General features: G+C 43.7%; 1 protein-coding gene across 1 annotated transcript in view; it reads left to right on the top strand.

Annotated features, from left to right (window-relative positions):
• The first annotated feature begins 9,207 nt into the window (after window positions 1-9,207).
• The window catches only part of tbc1d2b (TBC1 domain family, member 2B), a 38,186-nt gene continuing 35,944 nt past the window's right edge, over window positions 9,208-11,449 (top strand). Inside the window, exon 1 of the mRNA XM_007907917.2 lies at window positions 9,208-9,597. Within this exon, the coding sequence (XP_007906108.2) occupies window positions 9,208-9,597 (390 nt within the window). The remainder of the gene's footprint in view (window positions 9,598-11,449) is intronic.

Here is an 11,449-nt window from a genome sequence, read left to right as displayed (position 1 = left end):
GATCAGACACAGAAATCTATCAAATGAAGATAAAAACGTTACCCATGATCGTTATGTATTTTGACTAACTGAAATGGACACCTGTATATTTCAGCCTCATATTTCACTTCCTATTTTTGATCCTGCTTGTGCTTTTAATGTCATTCCTTCTGTTCTTCTACTGTTTAAAAATGTGCATAAGATTCAAATGGGGATACAATTCTACCTGACAGACAAGCCTCGGTTTAATGTTGTCTCCTCTGAAAACGCAGCCCATCCCTTGCACTGTATTTGGAGTGTTAGACTTGACTGCGAGTTCAGAGTCCTGATGCAAGACTTGAACCCACAGCCTCTGAGTCAGAGACAAAAGTGCCAACAAATGAGCCAGGCTTTCACCTTAAGAAAGGCAAAACACAAATAGAGAGTTTTCATATGTGGTAACAGAAGAGATGAGACATTAATTTCAGTCTCGGTTTAAATTATTTGGAGATAAAATATTTAAAGGTCATTCTGTAGGTCAATCCATGAACTACTTTTGTAGAAAATGAATCACTGAGACTAGTCTGGTACAAACTTAAAATCTTCCACAGCTATCGACTGAGTAAAATCTTTGGCAGTTTAGCGTAACAGGATGTTTTTGTTTGCCAGACCTAAGGCCTGGTTAAAACAGTACTGAAACCTCAAGTGAAATTAGCAAAACTGAATTGATTCTTGGTTCACTGTTCACCACGACGTTGCAACATCATAACTCTTATTTTATATTTTACTCAACTGTATAACCACTTTTACAGTTTAACCAATTATAGATTCTGCTGTGTTGGTTAAGATGGCAGTTTAGATGTCAAACGATGGGAAGAATGCAAGCTCATGCTGTACTATGTCTATGGAAAGCAAGGAATGAGGAAAGGTTGTTATAGCTCTGGACTGAGTGGTGAAGGGAATGGACTAGAGTGATGGTCTACATATTGCAATGTATAATCCAACTGAGAACCCATCGAATGGGAAAAATATTCAAAATTCTGAGACTAGTTCTCTGACCATCAGTTTACTTGCTGGGCAAACATGTCCAATTCTCCGTTAGCCAGTAAGGTGATTGTTCTTGCTTATCTATCTTCTTTGGATGGAGATAAGCGTAGTCCTTTAAGCTGAGCTGACTCCAGATGTTGTGCCTGGCAACGGGAAATCCAAAATCGAGTGAATTCTCTGTGATGGTCTCAGTGGTCCTGTTCTGAGCCAGGCGAGTTCACAGTACTCCAAGGTACCATTGATCCAGATCATCAGAGGGACTTGGAGAATCAGACCAATTACTGAGAGCAGCGGCTCTTTGCATTCAATTCTTGTTAACCCAGCAAGCCAAAGCCCTCCTGGGTACAGAACACCTAGCTGGACAAGCAACGGGAAGTACTTTGTAATTTAAGATGGCTGAACTCCTACAGTACTTCAATTCACACCCTGGGATTCCCAGGCCTTGCCTCTTGCCAATTTGTACCTAAAATTTTAAAAGGCTTGCACATGTGCATGGGGATTGCGAAGCAGAATTTGATGAGTGCGGGACAGTGTAGAGCACGAGTAATGTGCTGTAGTGAATGGTCTGGGAGCCCAGGAACCTGAGCTGGACAGCAATGAGCAGCAAGGTTGTATGAGGCTATTTATTCCGAGAGCCTTGGGGGCCAGCTGAGCAGGGCAGGAGCAGTGTGCAAACTGGGCAATCAATTGGTGACATAGCGCTCCCTACTGATGCAGAGCAATACTCATTTTCTCCCCCCCACTTGGAGGACAAGTTTCAATGCAAGGGGGATTTAAAAAGTTGGGAAATCACAGGAGATGCATATCGGTGGTATGGAGCCTCTCTTCACATGATTTGAGCAGGTTAGTCTGTTTTGGTAATTCCTTGATTAAAGTTTGGAGTTTGTGAAGAAGTTCACCTACAAAATAATCACTACAGTTTACAATAAATACATGAAGCACTTTGAGACATCCTCCTGATGCGAAAGGTGCCATATCAAATGCAATAATTATTATTAAGAGGTGCAAAACAGCCAAAGAATCTTGGCCAGATAAAAATTGTTCATTCACTCAGTTATCGTTTGTGAGACATGACTGTGTGCAATTTAGCTTCTGAGTTCGCCTACAAACACACAGTTACCACACTTTACAGTAAATCCTGTAAAGCACTTTACGATGTTTTAAGGACATGATAAAGGGTTATATTAAATGCAAAGATTTAAAAAAATTAAAACCTAACTCATGGGTTTTTGGACTCAGGAAGTCCAAATGTATGGTTACTGATCAAAATATATGATTTTGATCTGTAGACTAAAAGGTTGTTTAGTTGTTCGAGTTTCCCGTTTCCTGTTTACTGTAAATCATTCAGTTTATGACAGGTTTTAGCATGTGTTTTTCAAGCATGTTTGCATCACAAACAAGTGACTTATTCCATGCAACGCATAGTCATGGGTATTATGAGGAAAGTCCTTCAGAGACCCTGTGTGGGAGATACTATGGTACAATACGGAATGACACAGGATTTCCTGCTTTGATGTTGTTTGCAGCATCCACGATCTTCACCACTCATCAAAACCTTTTGCAGTTCATTCAAAAGTACATTTTTAGGGACTATCTCAAAAAACACTTTCACTATACTAACCTCTAGTATACTAAGGGTTAGTTTAAATTTTACAGTAACTTGGAGGCACCAGTGTAGAAATTCTAGCTATTAACTATTACTGTGCAGGATTGAGTCACTAAGGCTGCACTACATGCAGATGTTTCCAAACTAGTAAGTAGATTACTATAATTTGTAGATGTGATCTCTAAATTAGAATGTAACCTATAATTTTTCAAAATTGAACATTCTTTTCAATTTGTCAATATTCTGTTGTATCAGTTTATTATCTTTTTTCATCTCTGGATAGTGTTCTATTTTTCTTCCATTTCCTTTATCTTTTACAAACAGTCTCAGATACCTGGCTGGTGATATACTCCAGTCCTTTGCCAATGCTAATTCTTGGAGAATGTACAGGCTCACTGCGGGTCACGCATGTTTTTTCATGCGGTAAGCCAATAATTTTCTGAACTAGAGGCTTGAATGTTATCAACTAGGCCAAGCTGTCAAGCAGAAACCCTAAACCTTATTTGATTATGAGGACATCCCAGCTGAGCTCCATTGCTCATACTGGACAAGATACAATGGATGATTCTTCTTGGGTACCACTCTCTGAGATATCACTCGCTCTTTTTCTCTCTTTTACACAACTTTGATTTCTCCTTTTATTTCTTTATTTTATTGACATACTATAGTATATTGCTCCTCTGAACAAAATCTAAGTTCCAAATATGTCTTGTCTTGTCTTCCCTGCATTCTTACTGGTGCCTAACCCACCTTGTTTGCAAATGTCAATAAACCTTTTGTTTCATACTTAAAATGTAAATTCCTGTTAAAAGTGCCGAACTCAAAGGTCATTAGTGATATGAACAGCACATTTTGTTCCCTTTCTACGTCAAAATCAATACTCATTGGATTGTTTTTGCTGAAAGTCATACCCAAAATGTTATTTTTTTTTCCCAGATGCTGAAAATGTCCTGCAGATTTCCAGCATTCTTGTGACTTTTTCTTCTCACACTGCTTCTTACTGTAAATCATTTCTTCCCCCTTACAGTATTTCAAAACTGTGAAACTCCTTACCTCCCTCAGATTTCCATTCCACCTACAATCTGCAGAATTTTAAAACTAAACTCGTCATTGCCTAACCGCTACTTGATATATCCGATCTCTTACTTTATTTCAACCTTTGTGGTATCATATCTCACCAGTTCTGGCCAGATTCCACTGTCTCCCCATCATTGAACGGATCAACTTCAAGACCCTCATACTCGTGTTCAAATCTATTCACTCCCTGGCACCTCCCTATCTCTCCGAACTTCTCACTCCCCAATCCACCACCTGGTGTCTTTGCTCGATTGGCACCTGCCTCCTGTTCATCCCTCGTACCCTGCGCCCCACCATCGGAGGTTGCGCTTTTAGCCACTACACCCCAAAACTCTGGAACACTCTCCCTCAATCCCTCTGCTTTGACCCCTCTCTCTCATCTATCAAGTCCCACCTGAAAACTTTCTTCTTCGATGGTCACCTCCCCCCTCCCTCCGGCTTGGAGTGAGGTCCCGCCATTCTTAAGTGCTCTAAGATGTGGAGGTCGCTATAGTTGTTGTTGAAGTTGTTGTTGTTATCTTGCAATTAAATAAAACAAACCCTCTGTATGATTAATATATGGATGTGAATATTATTATAGTGCTACACATTTGAAGAACTTTGCTTAATATTTTATTATTAAACCCTGAAACGCTGGTCCATGCCTTTGTCATCTCTCGGCTGGACTATTCCAACGCCCTCCTCGCTGGACTCCCCTCCAATACCATCCATAAAATCCAAATCATTTAAAACTCTGCCGCCCGCATTCTCACCCGAATGAAACTCCGCTCCCCGATCACCCCAGTCCTTGCCAGACTGCACTGGCTGCCTATCCCAGAGAGAATCAATTTCAAGATCCTCACCCTTGTATTCAAGTCCCTGCATTCCTCTGCACCCCCCTACCTCTCTGACCTCCTCTCTCCTCAAAACAGTACCCGTTGCCTTCGTTCCTCCGGGTCTGGCCTCCTCCTCGTCCCCCGAGTCCTCCGCTCCACCCTCGGCGGCCATGCCTTCAGCCACTATGTCCCGAGGCTCTGGAACTGCCTTCCTCACTCCCTTCGTCTCGCTCCCTCCCTTCCCGTTTGCAGGTCTCTACTGAAGACCTTTCTTTTCGACCGCGCCTTTGGTCCCCTTCCTCCCCCTCCCCCCGGCTCGGTCCCGGGATCCATTACTGTGAAGCACTCTGAGATGCCGTCCGACGTGGAGAGCGCTACATAAATCCAAGTTGTTGTTATTATGAATGCTCATGTAATGCCATAACCTCCCTGCAAGTTATGTAAGGATTTTTTTAAATTAACATAAAGGGAAATTTATAGGAGCTCCTCACACTAACTGAGTTTAATGTATCAGGAAGAATCAAGTGCTCAGTTGATCTTTGAAAGGGGCAGTGCAGTATTTTATGAAGAACTGTTTTTTTCATTCTCATATTGAAGAGGTCACACCGCATTTGTGAAAATCCCATGGTGTCACGTGAAAGTCTACCTCCTCTGCTCCCTCCACTGTGACAATCACACTTTCCCTTTATGATTGAGATAGATGAGTTGTCACCATAAGAAAAAAAATTGTATTTTTATAGTGACTATTACCATCAAAACCAACCTTAAGAACTATCTTTTCCACTGCGCCTTCAGTCACTTTTCTCTCCCCCACCCACCCTCCTTAGCTTCCTTCTCTGGCCCCAAGCTCAGATGTCTAGTCAGTTGTCTAAAATCTCTTTGAGACATCCTGCCGACATGGGGGGGCTGCTATATATGTAAATTGTTGTTGTTGACAGATCTCAAAAGGTTTTACAGTAATTACTGTCATAGCCACGAATTGTTTTTGCATAGGCAAACGTGGCAGTCGTTGAAAACAGCAAAGTCCCAACAACGAATGAGCAGCGAATGAGCAATTTATCTGAAACAATGTTGGCCAGGACACCAGGAGAAACTCCCTCCTCTTTTCAATTAGTGTTGTGGGATTTTTAATGCCCTACTAACAGGCAGATTGAACCTTCCTTTTAATGTCTCATTCAAAGTTCTGCACCAGAGTGTCAGCTATTGAACAAACAACCTTCTAATACTCAAGCAAATGTAAAACTAACTGATCGGCTCTTAGAACAATTTTGAGAATCTATGTTGTCAAAGCTGTCCATGCTATTGGTCAATTAAGTTGCAGATTAGTTGAAAGAGATCCTTCTCCCATTTTATAAAATTGTATTTAAATAGCAGTAAGAGGACATTCAAGCTTCTTTTAAAAAGATAGATGTATAGCTTATTGCTAGCTCCATCCAGCGGCTGGAAACATTAACTGCAGGTACTGATGACAATGTTAATAAGCCAACAGTCTTCCATCATTTATATCCATTCTGTGGAAGTGCTGGAAGTGAGGAAGCATTCCCTCCTACCATTACAACAACAACAACAACAATTTAGATTTATATAACGCCCTCCACGCCGGACGGCGTCTCAGTACCATTACAGTAATGTGCAGCATTAAGCCCACTTATAGCTCCGACTACCACCACCTCCTTATTAACAATCCAATCATATCAACAACAACTTTCATTTATATAGTGCCCTTCATGCAGGGTAGCGTCTTGGAGTGCTTAAGAGGGGCAGAGCCTGATGCCGAGCTGGGGGAGGGAGGAGGTGACCGTAAGCACAGTCGAAGAGGAAGGTCTTCAGACGTGATGCCAGTGTGTGTTCTGTGATAAGGTGCCAGTGGAGCCTGGCAAAGATTGGTGTGATGTTGGTACGGAATTTAGAGCAGGTGAATATGCGGGCGGTTGAGTTCTGAATTGGTTGGATTTTATGGATAGTGGAGATGGGGAGACCGGCGAGGAGGGCATTGGATTAATCAAGGTGGGAGTTGACCAAAGCGAGGACAAGGGTCTTGGCTGCATTTGGTGTGAGGTACAGTCGGAGACGAATGAGGTATGGTCGGAGGTGGAGAAGAGCAGTCCTAGTTAGGTACTGGACTTTGTGGAGGAAGGACAGTGGGGTATAAAATTGTTCAAAAACCTGAGTATCCTGACACCATAGTGCTCCTTACACAACAGCACACCTAACACTATGTTTCTTGTATTCTGCACGGGCTAATTTCACACCTATATTCTAGTGACCTAAATTATTTGAGTCATGGTGTCCACAGTACACAGTTCCCTGTGGTTTCACACATTAGAGCAACTCGCAAATGTATGAGTCTAGAGTATTGCATCACTAAAATTCAGTAAAGTGACCTTTGCTTCAGTTTTCACTGACTTTCCTCAAATAGCTACTATTTAACATGTAGTTAGTTGCAGTGCTCTGTTGTGTGTTGGTAGCTGCAGTGCTCTGAGATGTTATCCTGTATGAAGGGCATTATATAAATGCAAACCTTTGTATTTATTTACAGTAGTCCTGTAGCTCAGTGGTTAGAGCACTCGTAAGTGAGAGACCTGGGTTCGATTTCCATTAGGGTGAAACAGTGGGCACGTTTCCTTACTCCACAGGCCTGTTTACCTAGCAGTAAGTAGGAAACTAGTTGCTGGTCGATTGGCTTTTCCGGGGGTAATAATTCCTTAAAAAAAACAATAAATCGGTCACTCAATCTACAACTGTTGTCTCCCGGTGGGACACCACTGGGCGCAATTAGCTGCCGTGTTTCGCCCACAAAATATACATTCGATTCACTTTACAGTATATTCTGTGACTGAGACATCTCAAAGACATGATAAGGCACTGTATCAAATGCAAGGATTATTATATTATATAGTATAGGAATTCTAACAGTGAAGAACAATCATTTATGGTTAACTTGCATGTAATCTTTAACGTGCACCTGGAAAGGTAGGTGGGACCTTGGTAAATCTCATCTGAAAGATCTCCTGTCTAACAATGCAGCACTTCCCAGTTGCAGAAATTGTTCTTCAAATGCGAGATTGACCTAATTCCAAATCCCATCAATATAATAATCCTAATTATAATCCTTGCATTTGATAAATCACCTTATCATGCTTATTGAATGTCTCAAAGATTTTCACGGGGTTGGTTTACTGTAATTTGTAGTGACTGTGTATTTGTAGGTGAATACAATAAGTTCTCCGGGACATTACCCGTCATGAAGGGCCCTATATAAGTGCAAGTTGTTATTGTTTTTGTTGTGCAATAGGGTTGTGAAATTGGCTGCTAGAAGATAAATAGGTACAGCCAGAATTGAATCAATTTATGTTCTTTCTGGCGTCCAGAGGAAGTGTTTGGCCGTTTTGTGGGACTTCCCAAGAGTGGTATGGCTGGGATGAGGATGAAACGTTGAAACCCACATCCTACCACATCAGCTTCCAAAACACTTTGCAACTGTGTCTCTTTGTGAAAACATTTTCTGGTTACAAAAACAAGATTTCCTTACACAAACAAAATGTGATTTTGCTTCCAAAATCAAAGAATGCTATTATGAATAACATTGTTAAAATGCAGTCAAAAAAAGGTTAAAATGTAATTAGAGATGGGAGGTCAAACACTAGATTTTTGAAGTGAGAATTAGCTTTTATTTGTGTATAAGGGATAACAGAACCGAGAGTAGAGTAGAACTTGTTGGTTAGGCTGATATTCCGGCCACTAATATGGAACTACTTCTGCCATAGAGAACTACAAAGGGAGACTAGCTAGTCCAAGCACGAAAAACAATGTGACTATGAATTATGCCACTTGATGTTTTATTCTCTTTAAAATGTAATAAGAGATGGGAGGTCTGTTCAGCTCCAAGGATACCACGCTCATGTTTCCTCACCCCTGCTGCCAGGCCTGGAGGATATTCACTAGTTGATCAGGGCTTGAACTGCTTTCAGACGTTTTGATAATGTGATAAGGCGCTATATCAAATGCAAGGCTTATTATTATTATAATTATTATAATCCTTGCATTTGATATTTGATGTAGCGCTTTTTTCACTTCTTCGAGACCTCTCAAAGCCCTTCGTTTTACGGTATATTCTGTAAAATGAATTGACCGTATATTTGTGGGCGAAGCTTGTTGGCTGGACAATTAGCCTTTTTTAACGTCAGTAATAAACTATTATTAGCAGTCATAAAACTATCAGTAATAAAAAGGCATGTTGTCACTGATTGAAGTACATTCATAGACCTGTCCCCCCCCTCCCACACCCCCGCACACACACATACATACACACACACACACACACAACCCCCACCCCCATCCCTTCTTTCAAACAAACACACACACACACACACACATTGACCAAGTTGCCTGTTGTAATGGTACGCCTGGTCGGTGGAAGCTGGGAGTTGTAGTTCGAGCCGGCGGCGCAGCGGCTGCGCCTGCGAACGAGAACTACAGATCCCAGCATGCCCGCGCGCGGGGGGTGTCTGTGTGTGGGTGGGCGGGGCTAAGGCTGTGGATGTGTCTTGTCACCTGAGCGAGCGCCGCGGGCAGATGGCAGTGACGCGGGCGGCGGATACTTTGTATCCAGCGCCAACCTCTCGGTAACATTGTATCCACCTCTCGCCGCCCCGCCCCCTCCGCACACACACACACACACACACACACCGTGTGTGTGGGAACATGAGGCAGGAAGATGACAGCGGCGGAGAGGGAGCGCTGCCCGCGGCCAACTCCGAGGGCGGTCAGCAGTCGGTCTCGACCATCGCCGCCGCCGCCTCTGAGCGCCCGAGCCCGGGCGTGAGCCCGAGCCCGAGCCCGAGCCGGGAGCAGGCGCCCCCCAGGCTGTGCGGTTACCTGAACAAACTGTCGGGCAAAGGGCCGCTCAAGGGCTTCAAGCCCCGCTGGTTCGTCTTCGAGCCGCGCCGCTGCTGTCTGTACTACTTCAAGACCCCGACCGACGGCATCCCCCTCGGCTACATCGACATCGCCGACGCCTGTTTCTCGTACGACTTGGAAGCTGAAGAGGGGCAGTTCGAGATCCGCTCGGCGGGACGAGACTATATCCTCAAGGTAGGGATGAGTTTAGATACACACACATATATGTATATATCTATATATATATATATGTGTGTGTGTGTGTATGTGTATCTATCAAAAAAAGAGGAGGGGAATAAAAACAGCAGCTCTCAGCCCAGAAACCCACTCGTGACTCGAAACACCCCGAAACCTCAAGACAACGAGTAAGTAAATACTCCAGAGAGCCTTCCCCCGACAATTATTATTTGGATCTGACAACACTTCTCTGACCTGATTCTTCCTATTCCTCTTATTTAGTTCCGCCTCCTGCATTGTGCATTTTAACCTAAATCTGAGGAACCTCAATTGGGGTTTTTTTTCTTACGGTTTGAGCCACTTATATATATATATATACACACAAACACACACACACACACACAGACTGATCATCACTTCCCGGTATCAGTTTCAAGTGCCTGAGTCGGGCTTCTCCTTCACAATTGGGACTCTGGTGAATCGCAACTGGGTTTCCTGGGGCTCAAGTTCTGGAGATTTGCACAGTAGTCCACCAAATTCAGACGGCATCTGTCTCAGAAAAGTAGGTTAACTTTGTGGGTGGGGACCTGTCAACGGGGATGGAATTAATTAAAGAAGCTTTTCGGAGCTCCAGTTTGCTCTGTGGCATAGCTCAGCCTCACCTCCCAATCGCTCATGTTATTCGTGATGGATTATTAGCTCATAGGGTGGTATTATTTTATTCGGTGTCCAGTTATCGTGTAGGATTACAGATAACATGGAAGCACAGTAACTGGCCATTCAGCGATGGTGTTTATCCTCCACATATATCTTCACCCTTCCTCCCCCTCTTTCCCACGTCGCTCTACTCCCTTCCTTCTCCCTTATTTAATGCAATACGTTTCTAATTATTTACACTGTTGCTTTATGTTTCAAATGCAGATTATTTTAGATTTGTCAGTGGCCTGAAATTCGTTCTGAATCACCAGGGTTTTTAGGCAGTGCATCAGTATACCAACAATTGGCTGTCGAAGCTGAGACCATAACAACATTAAACAGTGAATCTGATAAGTATTTGAAGAGAAATTAATGCAGAGATACTGATTAAAAAGCAAGGAATTAGAATTAAACTTGGAAGAGTAAGAGTAAGAGTCAGTGATTCTTGGTCAGCTTATTCAGTGCAGATATTCATCAACTATCCTTTCTACCCCACATGTGTGACATGACCCGCTCTGCCTTCCTTCACCTCCGCAACGTCGCCCGCCTCCGACACTGTCTCATGCCCAGCTCCGCCGAAACCCTCATACATGCCTTCATTACATCGAGACTCGACTACGCAAACTCACTGCTTGTCGGCCTCCCCAACTCCTCCTTCCATAGGCTGCAGATCATCCAGAACTCTGCAGCCCATGTCCTCTCCCGCACCAGGCTCCATGACCCTATCACCCCCATCCTCGCCCCACTCCACTGGCTTCTTATCACACAGAGGATACAGTTCAAGATCCTGGTCCTCCACAGCCTCCTAACCCTCTACCACCTCTCTGACCTCCTAAACCTCTACCACCCTGTTTGCTCCCTCTGCTCAGTGGGCTCCAGCCTGCTTCATGTTCCCTGCCTTGCTCGCCTCACTGTTGGCGGGCAGGCCTTCCGCCACTCTGCACCCACTCTCTGGAACTCCATCCCGCAGTCTGTCTCACCAACTCCCTCACCACCTTCAAGCCCCACCTCAAGACCCTCCTCTTCAACCATGCTTTCAATTTCCCTGCTTTCCCCCCCTGGCCTCTCCCCTCCCCCACATGGTCCCTCAGTTCGGGTCCGTAACTCTGTCTATCCAGCGCCTTGGGACGTCATCCTGACGTGGAAGGCGCTATAGAAATGTAATTTTATTCTT

The sequence above is a fragment of the Callorhinchus milii genome, unplaced genomic scaffold (assembly GCF_018977255.1).
Source record: "Callorhinchus milii isolate IMCB2004 unplaced genomic scaffold, IMCB_Cmil_1.0 Scaffold26, whole genome shotgun sequence".
In the NCBI taxonomy this organism is placed as follows: Eukaryota; Metazoa; Chordata; class Chondrichthyes; order Chimaeriformes; family Callorhinchidae; genus Callorhinchus; species Callorhinchus milii.
The sequence above is the reverse complement of the archived record's forward strand: the minus strand, read 5'-3'. Positions and strand labels throughout refer to the sequence as shown.